At 35.6% G+C, this 16167-nt stretch overlaps 2 protein-coding genes across 2 annotated transcripts in view; both read left to right on the top strand.

The window, feature by feature from the left end:
* LOC126723242 (uncharacterized) overlaps positions 1 to 16167 on the top strand; it is an 83930-nt gene that overhangs the window by 9463 nt on the left and 58300 nt on the right. The window lies entirely within an intron of this gene.
* Positions 2856 to 5732, top strand: LOC126723243 (uncharacterized). Its single transcript, XM_050426568.1, has 2 exons — positions 2856 to 2970; positions 4902 to 5732. The coding sequence occupies exon 2, from the start codon at positions 4930 to 4932 to the stop codon at positions 5488 to 5490; it is 561 nt and encodes a 186-aa protein (XP_050282525.1). The 5' UTR covers positions 2856 to 2970; positions 4902 to 4929; the 3' UTR covers positions 5491 to 5732.

The raw sequence follows: 16167 nt of genomic DNA, 5'->3' as shown, positions 1-16167 counted from the left end.
CTATAGGAAAAAAAGTACCATCTGGCCTGGAAGTTATTTCGCGACTCAAACTCGTGACTCATTCCAATCGCGAGGCCAAGTCGCCCGAATGCCCTGTTTGGATGAAAACTGACTTTTCACATTCCATCTCATACCTTACTATAAAAACCCTTATTCCCATGAAATGTGGGGTGGTTATTCAGAGAGAAAAAAACCCTAAAAGAGGTTTCTACATCATACCCACCTATTAGAGAGAGAGCTACTCATTCTTAGAGAGAAATTTTTGTAATCTCTTCTTTTTCCCTCTCCCATTGATATACCCATAGAGAGGAGATTTGTACCCCAACACTACACACACCCATTCAAAGTGTTGAGAGTGTTTTTGGAGTTTTGGGAAGCATTGGAAGATGCCAAGAATGGCGGATGCAACATGGAGCTTGTTGCAGGATCCGGTAAGCTAGAGAAGACAAAGTTCGGCGTAATCCTATTGGAGCAAGAAGCTTGGAGGGCTTAGGTGCATCGGGTAAATTAGGCTTGGAGGGTCTATTACTATTCATGTATCCCAACTGATTTTCTAGTGGATCATTTACTGCTTGGAGGGCTGCAGAGAGGTTTTTCGCCGAGTTCTTCGGTTTCCTCTTTGATAACACATCATCGTGTTATTTTTGTGTTTGCATCTCTCTTCCCTTTCTCTTTACCTTTTAATTACTGCTGTGGTTGTGATTAATTTCGGTTTAAAGTGTTTTACCAATTTTGTTTTAGCTTATATTCATATTCTGCACATACATTGTTCGATTATAAGCTTGTTTTTTTTTTTTTTTTTTTTTTTTTTTTTTTTTTTTTTAATTTTAGGGATCTAAACGTTCATTGGTGTTTTACACACTATTTGAACATTCAATACATCCACCCTCTCATAGCACGTACCTCTTTAGGGGGAATTTTTTTTTTTTTTTTTGATAATCAATAAACATTGAACGTTAGTATGACAACATAACTGATCTTTCAAGTGTAGTCACCAAAAATTAAGCCAGAAAAATTAAAAATAGCAAATCTTATCACCAAAGAACATAATTATAATTTTTATTTATCCTCTTCCTTTAGCTGTTGTCTTGACATTGCAGTTTGCAGACCTATATTGTTCATTACCTTGGTTTTAATTTCCGGTTGTTTAGCAGGTGTTACTTTCACTTAGCGGAAGGCGTGGAAATGTGGAATTGAGAAGTGTGGATAGACAGAAGGCTGAAAAGATATTAAAAATACGCTTCACTTCAGAATACATATTTAGCTTTTTTAATGAAGATGAGAAAAAGGAATACGTGAGGTTTGAAGCAGAAGTAGGTGATTTGATTGGAAAGATAATGTCTAGAGCTGAGTTTAGGAATATGGAAGACATTCTAGAAAATTCATATTCAGACGAGATATTCATATTGCTCTTGAAGTATGTTAAGTTTTATGCGAAAGATTTGCAAATGAAGGTTGAGAAATATACATACACTGCATCTGTCAAGGACTGCATTTACGAATTGGAGAATGCCAAGCTTGATGTGAGAGATTCAGGAATGACGTTTTGGGAGTTGGAGTCTGAAGTTGTAAATGTTGGGCACTATATGGTCTCTCGAAACTTTGCCCCAATTCTGGAGAGCTTATTTGAAAAATACGGGGATATTAGTGCCAACTCCACTTTAAATACAAGGGCAAAGATGCGTTTCCTCAACATATTTGGTGGAGTTGCACACAGCATGTGCAACAGAGGTCACTACGGATTTACTTTTCAATTGGTGGAAGAACTTTAAGCTTGTGCAGCACGCCCGATTCAATATTCAGTTTGAAGTTGTATAAACTTGCACAATCGTGGTTTTGTCTTCATCGTGAATTTCTAACTAATGAGACCCTTCTCAGTTATCATGTCCAGATTCGTGATCTAACAACTAAGTTTGAGGAACTCAAAGTCAAACAGAAGCAATGTGTAGCATCTACAAAAAGAGAATCACTACCGGAGATGGAGCGCTGGATTGCTGACATTGAGCTGATTTCAAAAACACCAAGGACATGTTTTCTGTGATATCAAAGCTGGATGAGTGGAGTGTGATAGTGTTACTGAGTTCATTTATGTAGTCTCCGTGCTTCTTCCCGGGAATTTATTTAGGCCTTTGTTCATGGTCCTTTCTTTTGATCTTGTGACGTTGTTCTTGCTTTTCTTTCCCCGAGGTAAATTGTTATTAGAACTGTCTGCAGTTAAATACTTCATGTATTTATTCATTAATGGGTAGAATTTGAGACAAATTATCATATGGTTCTTGTTAATTTTTTCCTTCAAAAAATTTATGGGCTTTGGTTGTCCTATGGGATCTTTTTCTCAAAATTCCTTTCTTCTATTTGATCTAGTGAAGTACACGGCTTCTATTTTATTGGAAGCTTCCCTTATCACAGCAACATACATGTTATATTTATATAGTGCCACTGCCAAGGACAATGACACGTTTCCTTAACATATTCTGTGGAGTTGCGCACAACATGTGCAATGCAGAGGTCATTCCAAATTTACTTTTCAGTTGGTGGAAGAACTTTCATGGCTTGTTTGGATGTTAAAAAAAGGAGAGGGAGTAGAGTAGAGAGAAGGAGAGTAATTTAACTACCTTGTTTGGAAGTTTTTTAAGGAAGGAGGGGGAGGGGTTTCAACTACCTTCAACCCCTCATTTTTAATTTCCCCAATTTGGAGAGATTTGGAGGGAGAGTAGAGCACATAAATTATTAAATATGTAAATTACCTGATTTAACCTTATTATATTAAAAAAATTACTAGGTATTTTAACGTTAAAAAAAAAAAAAAACACTGTAACCCGCAAGCTCTCTTAGCTCTGTAACCCACGAATTTCTCTCAAGCTCTCTCAGCTCTCTCAGCTTATGCTAGCTCTCTCTCTCTCTCACGACTTCTTCACTCTTGGACTATCTTTCACTCTTCTCTCTCACGCCTAGCATTCTCTCACAAAGGTAAACTCTGCTTTAATTTCTGTTTCATGGGTTTCTTTCAAGTTGAATCAAATAACTATGTTCTTAAAATTGTGATTTTATTGGGTAATTTCTTATTAATTATGATTTTATGGGGTAATAACATGTTATTTGTGGGTGGGTTTTGGATCTGAGGGCTTTTTTTCTTAAATTTTAAAGTTTCAAAGTATTGCTCATAACGTGTTTGATAAAGTGCTTAAGTGAGTTTAGATTGTGAACTTGCATAAATTTGTATATTTTGGCTATGGATTTGTGTTTCTTGTTTATTTTTATTGGGTAATTTCTTGTTTTTTGTAAATGGGCTTCTGATTTGGGTAATTTCTTGTTTTTTTGGTGAATGGGTTTCTGATTTGCCTCCTCCTAAGCCCCAACCAAAATGGTACTCTCTCAGCTTTGTGATGTTCAAGTTTGAACTGGAAAATGGATCTGATTTATGTTTTTGGCATTTGGGTTTTGAGCCAAAATTAGCTTTAGCCAAAATTACAATACACGCTAGAGTGATGATTTTTTTTTAATCTCTTATATTACTTCATGGATGTTGTGGTCTTGAGTTCACGCAGCATGGGTCAAGAATTATGATAATGACTAAAGAATCCCAATTTTGGTTATGTTCATTTCACATAGAAGTCCCTTCTTGTAAAATGACTAAAGAATCCCTAATATGTTTGTTAATGATTTGCCTCAAATTAAAAAGTGGCATGTTTTAATCATTGAGAAAGACGACAATCACTACTATTTTTTCCTTCTTCTTTTTTTATTCTTTTGAATGATAATTTTGGGTTTCTGTTTATTTTTATATCATTTGAATACTTTGCTCGATTGTAATATTTTGATTTACACTAAAAAGGTACCTAGTAATCACATGATGTTTCAACTGTCTCTATTCTATTTACACATTGAAACTTTTTTCTTTCCTTGTATTATTTTACTGCTGCTTATATTCAGTTCCACCAGCCAAAAATAAAATAAAAATAAAAGACTATTCTGTTCTACTTGTTAGATGAGTTGTGCTCTTCATAACATACTGGGCTTGGCTCAAGACAGGAGGCATTTTATATAAATACACTTATGCACCAAACCTTAAGCTGCCCGCCTGCCTATGGTCAAAGCCAATGTTCATAGTTATGGGTCCTCCAATAAGCAACAGATTGTTGTAGTAGAGTTTAAGGTTGACTTTGTAATAAGAGGGATTACAGGGGAAGATAACAAAATTATTCCTCTTGGATTTGAGCAACGTTGCTGGGTAGCAAAAACAGTTTAGGGCATAAATGAATCTGCTAAGCCAGCTTACCCATTATGCCTTATGAGTGTGCTCATTCAAAAACATATTGAGCAATGTAAGAAAGACAAACTCGAAAGGTAACTTCCCAAGACCACCTGCCCTGCTATACAACCACCTAATGCCTTTCCAAAGATCCACTCCATAAGAAGAAGTCCCTAACCTACTAAAACATTCATGCCCCCTCTCCATATTTCTTCTTTATCTCAAGCCTACAAAGCAGTTTCCAGAAAATTTTTCAAAAGCCATTACTTTGGAAGAACTTGATAAAACACTCCTAACCTACTGGAGCACAAACGCCACAACCTATTAAACAGAGATGGCATATGTGAAGATCTACTATACCCATAAACCCATATACCCACACATGCATGCACTCAATGTTAGAATACCGGCTATATGACTGCCATTTCCTAATAACTTAAAATGGCTATGAAGTTGTTTCTTTTATTTGATTTTAGTTTTAGTCATTACTATAACCATGAAGTGGCATTTCACTAGCAAGGCAAATACTTTCTAAGTTTTATATTCTTATATAATAGATTACACAAGACACACTAAATTGTAATAGCTTAGTGTATTTATGCATATCATGGATTGTAATAGCTTTGCTGTCATGGGATAATTTTATTAGATGGATAGACAAGAGAATAAAAGGAGACATGTATTGCAAATTTGGGAATTACTGGTATAGGGTCTGTGAAGGAGAGGCCGAGTCTATTGTTCAAAGACCATGGCATTTGATATGGAAATCAAGACGGCTGATGGACAAAGTGTCAGCAATTGCATCAAGGTTGAATTGGGATTATGACGCAGTTCACATAAAGAGAGGAGAGAAGGCAAGAAACAGGGAGTTCTGGCCTAATCTTGCTACAGATACTTCACCTGATACGCTTATCTCAACCTTGAGGGACAAGATTGAAGATGGGAGAAGCCTTTATATCGCAACAAATGAACCTGATACATCGTTCTTTGACCCTTTGAAGGACAAGTATTCTACTCATTTTCTTGACGAGTACAAGGATCTTTGGGATGAGAATAGCGAGTGGAACTCAGAGATGACAAAGCTTAACAATGGTAATCCGGTTGAACTTGATGGTTACATGAGGATATCAGTTGATACAGAAGTGTTCCTGAGAGGTAAAAAACAGAATGAAACTTTCAATGATCTCACTAACGATTGCAAAGATGGTATCAACACCTGCAGCACTTCGGCCAGCTAAATCATCAGGACACTATATATGAGGAGGTTTGAAACTTTGCTGCTTGCTGCAGCTGCTTTTGGAAATATGAAACCACGTGTACTTTTAGCTATTCTATTATATGTTGCATTTGAGAAATTGTAAGCTTTACTTCTAAATTATTAGCATTGAGTAGCATGAATCATGAATTTTGTACCTGTAAAAGCGACTATCAATGTGTAATTTACTTGGTATCTTTTGAGATCCTAATTGAACTTGGGTTAGTGCTTGAATTTTATTTAATTTGTGTACTCTCATATGGCAACTTTTCAGGATAGAATATGCTTCGTAGATTGCCTTGGAATGATTATTTTTTCTTTTGATAGTCATGCATCTACATGATTCTATGTTTATTTTGGCAATTCACTAATTTGTATCAAATGTCATTTGTTTTGATTGAAATTTGTGTGCTATTGCTCAGTATTTAGCAGGGATATTCTCTTGAGAATTTTGAGTTGTTTTCTTTTCTGAATAGTAAGTGGGTAAGCATTTGAATTTAAATTACATAGTAGGATCCTATTTTTTGAGTTAATTCATAGTCACTCTCTCTAACTTTTTTGTTTTTTGGGTCTCAATTCTTCTCCGAATCCTCAAAAAATTAAATTCACATACTAAGCAAAATAAAAAAAAAATATATTAAAAATAATAACAATAAATGAAAGAAAAACTCAAAATTCAATATTTTGTTGATTTTTCAGTAAACAAACAAACCAAATATCTTTTTCTTATTTTAATTATTATCAATTAAGGATGGTTTTTTTTTTAGTATAATAAAAAAGCAGAAAAAATATTTAATCATAGACCAATGTTGATTATTTAATTCACATTAGAAAAAAAATTATCAAAAAAAAATATTGCATGCTATAGTCATAATTATTTAATCTAACAAATTAATCATAAACCAATGTTGTAAGTTCATTTTCAAATAGGGGTAAATTTGTCTATTTTAATCATTTTCTCTTATCTCCATCCTAATTTTTAAAATATCCAAACAAAGGGAAGGACTAATTACTCCCTTCCCCCTTACTAATTTTAAAAACATCCAAACAAGGTAGAGGGGAATCATTCATCTCTACTCTCCTCCCCTTTACTCCTCTCTACTCTCCTCCCTCTCTAAACTTCCAAATAGGCCATAAGATTTTGCAGCATGGCGGGTTCAATTTTCAGTTTGCATTTGATCATTTGTATAGACTCGCATAATTGTGGATTCGTCTTCAACATGAATTTAGAAAAGATAAAAACCTTTACAATTATCAGCTCAAGATTCATAATCTAACGACTGACTTGGAGGAACACAAAATTAAACTGAAGCATGTAGCATCTACGTAAAAAAATAATAATAATAATAAAAAAAAAAAAAAAATCTCAGAAGGAATGCTTTTTTTTTTTTTTGGATAGGACCAGAAGGAATGCTTGATTGTTAACATTGAGCTGATTTCAAACACACCAAGGACGTCTTTTCTGTGATATCGAAGTTGGATGCGTTGAGTGTGATAGTGTTAGCGAGTTTGTATATGTAGTCTCCAGTTTTCTTCTTGGGAGTCTGACTTTGTTTGTGCCTTCGTGGTCCTTTTGATCTGATGTTGTTGATCTTGCTTCTCTTAATTTGTTATGAGAACTATATGCGGTTAACTAAAAAGACCTATTATTTCAAGCAAATATATGAATGTTAAGGAAATCTATTTTGCAAATCTATGACCCACATGACACCAAAACTATCACTGATCATCAATCTAGGATAATATAAGAGAGACATAGTCTCTGAGAGTGAGCAATTTTCAGAGGAATGAAAAATGAGGAAAAAAGAAACAGAGGGGAAGAGAGAGGTTGTGAAAGGTTGAATACAGAGGCAGAGAAAAAAGAGAGAATAAAATAGTCATTTGCATTGTTGCAAAATTGTTATGCACAATTGTGCACTCACTATGTGGGTAATTTTTAGGCAAAAATATGTAAATTTGACATCTTTTTTTATTATATACTCACTGATGTGAATACTCTTATGATTCTGTACTTTTTTTTTTCCCCTAAAATAATAATATTAATAAAAACTTGAGTATTTTTTTTTTTATCTTCCTTTTAGTACAAATAAAATAATCAAGAAATGAAAAATACCAAAATATACAAGCTAAATAATAAATAAATTTTATCTTTTTTAAAAAAAAGAAAAATCTATCTAGCTTTAGTGCTAACAAAATAAAATCCAGTATTTAAAATTTTCTTAAGAAAGTCATAATCATGATATGTGTGGTGTGGGACGATATTTGTTCAGCTCAAATAATTAAAATTAAAAAAATAAAAGAGTTCTGTAAAGACAATAATATCTTATCATGGAACATTATTTTCACTAAAAACATATTATACATATTTTATTTAAAAATAAACTTTGTCAAATTTAATATGTATTTATATAAATAGAGAATTTTTACTTAATTTTTTTAGTGAAGTTTATGCAATATAGATTAAAGAAGACATCAATAAAACTTGAAGAATTATTTAGCGTTATATATGTGTGTATGTATTTATTTATTTTATGGATTGTGTTTGTTGTCTAAAATTTTAGTGGGATATATGACTCATTTATTGAGAAGTACAGTGTTCTTGAATCTTGAGTTTAAGCATAAACAACCTACACAATTTTAAAAATTTCCTTTTCATATTTTGATTTTTTTTAATTTTTTAATGATAGTAATAAGGCATGTAACGGTTCTATAATGAAATTAACTTTTTTTTCTTTTTTTTAGAAACAGTGCTTGCATTGCATTAATCAACTTGCTGGTAAATCAGTAATTACAAGATTATCAATGTCAAAAGGAACAAACTCCATCCAAACAAAAAGCGAAAATGAAAACTTTGCTCTTTTAACTAAGGCATGTGCTATAGCATTGCCTTGCCTATATGAATGAAAAACATACATATATATATATATATATATATTGTAAAGTTTTGATTTTGAACTAGCCTTTGTTGGCTTTAATTCTGTGCCAAATTTGATTCTAATTTCTTCAATCATTTTCCTATATTTATGTGGGTTTATTTGTAAGGGATGAGTGTGAGAGATTGGTGAAGAATCAAGCTTCAAAGATGGATCAGTGCAGTTCACGACTAGCTCGCGAGAAGGGTAACCCGCGAGAGTCACACCAGGCTATCAAGTTTGCAAGTACTTCGCGAGAAAAGCCATCTCGCAAGGTACCTGCGAAATATTCTGTTTGGCAAAAATATAAAATGCTTTACCAAATTCTTTACCCACACTATAAATACCCTCATTACCCACAAAATGTAAGGAGTGTTTTTCAGAGAGAAAACCCTAGCAAAAACACTTGAGAGTTAGAGATTGTTATACCCACAATCATCTGCACATTTTGTCTTGGTTTTCCTCTACTCCTACCTTTTCATCTTTGCATCATTGAGAGGTTCTTAGCCCAAATACTTACCACACCCAATCTAAGTGTTGAGTCAAGTTTTGGTGCTGTTGGGAAGCATTGGAAGGAGCCATTAAATGGTGGATGCAATCAGGTGGTATTGCAGGATCCGAAAAGTTAGTGAAAACAAGACTCCGAGAAGTCCATTGGTAGCAGGAGTTTGGAGGGCTTAAGTACATTGGGTAGACTAGGCTTGGAAGGTCTTTTGTTAGTCGTGTACTCCAACTTATTCACTAGTGGATTAATTTCGAGTTGGAGGGTCGCGGAGAGGTTTTTCGCCGAGTTCTTTGGTTTTATCTTGTGTTTGCATCTCTCTTCCCTTACTCTTTCATGCGATATATTTTGTATCGAATGAAAAAAGTATCATATCGTAGGTACATATTGATCATGTTCATGAATCATATGACACATAAATGTGTATCATATGAATTATATGTTATCTTATTAGTCATATATATTGGATGATACATAGACATGTGAGTTTAAACTAGATTTTTGTTAAAATTTGTGCTTTGACTCAAGTCCATCAAGGGCTGAGGTTTCAATTTTGAACTTTGACAGACCTTAAATTCCTTGATATACATCTTGAGCTTGATTTTCATCCTTTTACAATAGAAATCCTGCTTGGCTTTGTGCAAGGACTTCAGGTAACTAAAATGATGAGCCAAAATTGGTTTCAAAAGATGAATTAGGACCAAGGTACACTCTACCGTGTAGAGTAGGAGAACATTTTGCAGCATAATCCCTTTCAAGTTATTGCCAAGTTACTGTTGAACGTAGAAGAAGGGAAAATGGGCTTGCCAAGGGCCTCATAGTTCAATTGGCACATCTTAGTGTTTCCAATGAAGACGCCCAAGGTTCAAATCACACCACTCCCATTGTACCTATCGAATTTATCAAAGAAAATGGGCTTTGAGCCTTTGACTAGCCCTAATGGACCCTGCATCTAGCAATTCCTTATCTATCTTTTCTATTTCAGTTTATTGATAGTAACTGTACCTATTAGGCTTTTCACAAATGGGTTGAGTGCCATGCTTCAAGGTGATTTAATGCTTATGTCCCCTGGACAGTGGCAACCCCAAAGGGGTGTCAAAGACTTGGCAATATCATCCAACAGCCTGTTAATCTCTACCAACTGTTGTTTCTAACCCGCTTATACCCATCACGGTAATCTGCAACACAATTGCCTTCCTTGTTAAAGACTCCTTCACGCTGAGGGGAATTGGGGAATTTCAGACCTTGTAATAGAACCTGGTTTCCTATATGTAGGAACTTCATGGTCAATTGCTTGAAGTCCCATTGGATAATGCCAAGAGTGCTAAGTCATTGTTTGCCTAACACTACCGCACATCCTTCTAATGGAGGCAGATTCAATTCAACCATGTATAAATGGCCTTGCATTATGACTTAAACATCAGCACAAGCTCCCTTTGTCATGATCACAACCATATTAGCCAACTTAACTTCAGGCCCTTTCTTGGATGTTACCGACAGCCTCAATGCTTCCAAGATTGATGACTCTAGGAAGTTATGAGTGCTACCAATGTCAATGAGGATAATAGCCCACTGGCCTTTAATCTTTTCTAACATTCTCTTGGTACTTGAAGATGGGTTTCCAATTGATGCAAATAATTTGATTTGAATTGCATCCATTGTTACCTCTTGCTCTGCAGTAGTAACTGCAGTCTCTACTAGTTATACATCAATAATTTCCTCAAGGTGAAACCCTTGCAAATGTTTTGAGTGAGTTTGTAGTCCTTCATTACTTATGTCCAGGCTACCACTTCTCATCACAATGATAACAGAGCCCTTTCTTCCTTCTTTCATCCATTTGAGCTAGAGGGATCGTGCGAACAAGAAGTTTAGGCTTAAGTGGGTCCAATCTTATACAACCTTAAATGATCCCAAGATGGAAGGCCTACTTGAATCTTGAGAATTTTTGAAAGTTTTCCAACCAGTTAAGACTTAAGAGGTACTCTTGAATTTTTGCTAATCCAAAGCAACATTAAGATTCAGTGGGTTTATCATTCTCACAAGAAGTCTAATCTCATCCTTTAATCCAATGGGAAAACAACTTGTGCTTTTCTGACAGCCCCTTAATCCTATTTGATAGTGCTTCAAATTGCCCATTAAAAACTGTCTGCCTAAGCCTTATAAGGGCTTCCATTGGATCATCATAGGTTGTACTTCCAAAGCTTATTTGCAATGCCCTAACAAAGGCCTCCTAAGTCCCAACTGGTGAATAGGCCTTATTCTTTAGCATCTTGAAACCATGCAAGAGCCTCCCTATCCTGCTATCCATATGGTAAGACTGTTGTGACTGTTTCCTTATAGTGGATTTCTAACATGATTGGATCCCCAAAATAGTTTTTAAAATTGAAGAGGTTCTTCATTGGTTTTCCATTTCTTTACTAAAATCTTTGTGCTGATTGTTTACTACTTTAGATTCAGTATTTGATATTTGTGATGAATATAATAATATTTACTTATGAGTGGAAAATCTAGTTAAATTGTGCAATAAATTCATTAATTTCATTTCATTAATTGCTTAGGGCCTAAATCAGAGTTTTTCAAAGGGTATTAGAGCTTTTAGAACATATAGAAGGCATTGCAAAAGAAGGCATATCTGTGTATTGACTGGACAAGGTTGAACAGTGCGAAGCTGTTGAGCAGCACATGTAGCACTACGAACATCAGTGTAGCAACGGTGGATAGCTCACCCCCCAAAATTGATGCATAACCAATTCAGGGATGCTCTGCCTCTTCGAAAACGGTGCATTGCAAAGGGTTGCACATCTGTGTATTCACGTGAGTGGGGATGGGTACGTGTGTTCAAGGTTCAACAGTGCCAAGATGTTGAGCATCACATGCAGAACTGCATCAATCAAGTGTAGCAATGATGGACAGCTCACCCCCAAAATTTTGCTTACAGTTTTGAGGGATCCTCTGCATCCTTGAAAATAATGCATTGCAAAATGTTGCATATCTGTTTATTCACGTGAGCATGAATGATATGATTGAACAGGGTTCAACAGTGCCGAGCTGTTGAGCAGCACATGTAGAACTGCGAACATGACTTCGTTGAACAGTGCTGAGCTGTGTTAGCCTTCTCCAACCTCACTTGCCAAATGCTAGTATTACGAGCAGCGAGTGTAGCAACACTAGAGAGTTTTATCCCCATATTCCCTTACAAACTTTTCAGGGAGGTTTTGCAGGTACAAAATGTAGTTACATTTTCTCAACATCAATGTAAAATTACATGAAGAAAACTATGCTTCCAAGTTTTACATCAATGGTTTCCGATCATCACAATTGCAATATTAGGGAGCTTTCAAGCAATGCTACAACAAACCAATAACTTGAATGAAACATTTAAAAGGCTGATCAGGCTTTTAGGCCTTTACCCTATTTCTAAGCAAACCAAATATCGTTGTGACAGTGTGTTGTGTGAGCCATATGGATTTTCAATGAGTAAGTGGTTAGTTTGGCTTGGACGAGTCTTTATGTAATGTATCTATATAAAGTAGGACACTATTACAACTAAGATACACAGATACGTGCATATGATACCACAACTTAAACAACTCATATAAATGAATTATTCGTATTATTGAATCATATGCGTGGTTGGTCTATGTGATTTGGATGAGTCTGTATGTATTGAATCTATTAAATTTTCCTACAAGTAATGTGCAATAAATATAATTTGGAGGCATTTCACTTCCTAAGATTTTCCCTACATTACAAAGCAAAGGACATTGTCCAACCAAAGCACATTACTTGAATGTAGCAACAAAGAACAATAGGGAAAAAAATGAGAAACTGATTTCACATAAACTTAGTCAAAACTAATGAATAGTTAATCTTTAGAGTTGCAAAAGTTGAACGTACATAATCATCATTTGTCACACATTAACAACAACATTATGTATTGCACATAATGTGTAGACATTAACAACAACGTCTAATGTTCGTAGGTAGAAATTTTTGGAAATCATCATTGCTTGAATCTGAGAAGTCTGAAATATCTCTTTCATCATCTAACGCAGTAATTTCATTAATAGACTTGATGGCTCGCTCTTGCGCCTTCCCCTTTAGATGCTTCCTAGCTTTTTGGATTGCGCAAAAACGGTCTAGTTGTCTTTCCATTTGATTGTTCTCTTGTTCAAGACGAGCAAGTATGTTGGTAGGTTCATCTCTAGGTAACTCGGTTGAGTGTGCCTTAGGAACTCGTAACCCGTGCCATCAACAATACACCTCTAACTCACACCTCTTCTCGTATAAGGTTGACCATGGTGGTTCTGCTATAGTGAACTCTATTGCAGTGGTCTCTATACTTAGTTTTGTAGGTTTGCTGACCATGATGTGTCCGACGCTTCCAAGACTCTCGTACATGTATATTGGCATATTAACGAAATCTCTCTTCTTTCCAACCCATTTCCCTCCATAGTGGTTTGTGTATGTATGTAGTTGTTGATCTGTTGGAACTTGTGATGATGCATTTGTTGAAGTAGGTCCAAACTTGTTTCGCATTGTACAATTTGATGTTGAGGCATTGTGACTCATAGCTTAATCAATCTACGAAGTTAGCGGGGTAGAAAGTTAACATTATATCACTGGTGCATTTATAACCTCATTTCATGGTCCAAGCATTACAATTTCAGTTATTAGGGCTTGTCATGTCAAACCCTTTAGGAAAAACACTATATGAACAGGATTTTAAATGTTCCTAATGTCACATCTATTAGGACATATGTGTTTCACATGTTAACAACATATGTGTTGGTTTTTAGACCCCTTAAAACACAATTGATTTAACCTAGGTAATTAGCCAAGTTGTTACTTAGTCCAATTTAACAAATCTAGGTTATCACAATCACAAAGATCATATCATGTATAGCAGCAGAAAGATAAATAACACAATGATATGATAACCCAAGAAAATCAAACCGGTAAAAAACCTGGGGAGGATTTAACCTAGCTATCCTCAAGGTAAAAAGCAAATCCACTAAAAGGAATCGAAGTTCATACAATAAAACTTACAAGCCCCCACGCTCGACTTCTTATTGCTACCTACCAGTAGAACTTACTGACACGACCACGTGCAAACTCCGAATCCACGAACTCCTTCTTTGTTTGGCCTTTGCAAAACACAAACACCCCCGTTTGTGACTTTGAGATCCCACTAAAAGGTTTAGCAACACAAACTCTCCTGTTTGTGACTCCAAGACCACCCTTGAAGGTTTAGATCATCAACACCTTTGATGACTAGAGAAGGCAGCAACTTCTACAATACCAGATCTTGAGATTCAACAAGGAATAACACCGGTAGAAGACATAAGAGAGCTTTTGGGTACAAAACCCGAGATCTATAAAAGAGGCACAAGATGCACTCTAATCTCTTAAAAAACTCTCAAAACCCCACCTAGGGTTAGCTTATAATGTCCTTTAAATACTGGAAAAAATGGCTCGCGATTTGGGCTTCAAACGAATAAGTTATGGCCTTTTTACGTTTGCTGATTTTGCTGAAATTTTGGATCAATCGAATCTGTCTTTCTATCAATCGAACCAACCAGCTTGTAACTCATTTTTTTTTATCCCAAACTTGAGTTTTTTGTCTTGGGCTTCAATGTAGACCATTCTAAACTAATGAGACTTAGTTTTTGTCATGTTTTGTCATGGTTTGCCAACATTACAAACTCAAAACCTAACAATATGTCATGATTTTATGTAATTAGCTTATCCTTTGACAAAACGCACTTTACTTGTATTTGGGTAGATTTAGGATGTGTTTTAAATACTTCAAGAAACTATATTTCAAGATCAAGTTTTGAAGCCTTCAAGTCTGTTCAAGAAAACAGGTTTATAGTGCAAAACCATTAAAGCTCAACAGCTGGCTCGACAGCTGTATCTATTGAGCTTAAGGAAGCTATTCTACATTTGGTGTGCTCGACAGCTGCTCGACACCTTCTATCTGTTGAGGTTTAAGATTTTCATAATTCCAATATGATTTTCATGGGATCCGTGAATTTGTCTTTGGGCTTTCTTTTCTCCTAACCCTAGACATATAAGGGTCGTCAAATAGTTCACAAGTTGCACAAGCTTTGAGAAAACTTTGTTCAAGCAAATTGTGACCGGAGACGAAGTTCTTGCCCTAGTTCATCTCTTTCTCTTGAAGAAGTTGTTGTGTATGTGCACCATAGGGTTTTGTGACCAAGCATCTTCCTGATCTTCATCGTGTAGATGAACTGAAGAACTTTGCAACCAACAACCTTCTTAGTTGGTGATTGAAGTCGCGTACTGGGATCCGCGCAATTGGTTAGTCACGTACTTGGGAGTTGTGCATCAGAAAGGGGAACTGTCACTACAGAATAAGTCCAATTGGGTATTGGGGTAAGGGTTCAACTGTAGGTTGGTAAGGTACTTGGATTCCTTTACTTGTAACCGCTTGTTGTGATAATAGTGGAGTTTTGGGAGTGGTGACCTGAAAATCACCCGATGGGGTTTTTGCCGTTAGGTTTTCCCCATTCGTAAACAAATCACCGTGTTATTTATTTTTCGCTGCATAATTAGTTTATTGGTGATTTGTTTGTGCTACCACGCATTTGCATGATAAATTGATTAATTAATAACTTGGCTAATTAATTAATTAATTTCTATCACAAGGGGTCATTCAGGTTGTGGCCTATCAACATCAAAGGTGGGCAGTAGTTGCAACATTAGATGTAAATGAGACATCTATGCATCCAATTTCACAATTGTGTATTCACGTGAGTGTGGGTGTGAAACAGTGTCGAGCTGTTGAGCAACACGTGCAGAGCACTGAACATGACTTAGCTAAACAGCAGCGTCTGTTAGCGCATGTGCTGCGATTGAAGGAGTTTGATATGACTACAGTTGGTGCTACAGCAGCGGGCTAGTGACGTGCGTTCAGAGTTTGAACTTGGTCATCTTGAAACTTCACTATATTAATTGTGTTTTGTCTTTCACGCTACAATTTCGCTATATTAATTTATTAATTATGTTTGGTCTTTCACAAAACAAATTCTGAAGATCACAGTGTTTATTATCTTTGGTCATTTTGAAGGTGTTTAAAAATCATGGTGTGTAAACATCACGGTGTTCATTATCTTTGGTCATTAAACATTTAGAGGTTAAAAGCATCACTTTGGTCTCAGAACCATCACTCTTACAAATTACGTAGCCCCACATCCTAAAACACTGAAATTTCTCTTGTAAT

This window comes from Quercus robur, chromosome 4, assembly GCF_932294415.1.
Source record: "Quercus robur chromosome 4, dhQueRobu3.1, whole genome shotgun sequence".
Lineage (NCBI taxonomy): Eukaryota > Viridiplantae > Streptophyta > Magnoliopsida > Fagales > Fagaceae > Quercus > Quercus robur.
Note: the sequence above shows the minus strand (reverse complement) of the source record. Positions and strands in the feature narration are given on the sequence as shown.

Excerpts from the sequence above, each read along its gene's own strand:
- LOC126723243 (XM_050426568.1), top strand. The coding sequence starts at position 4,930 with ATGTATTGCAAATTTGGGAATTACTGGTATAGGGTCTGTGAAGGAGAG.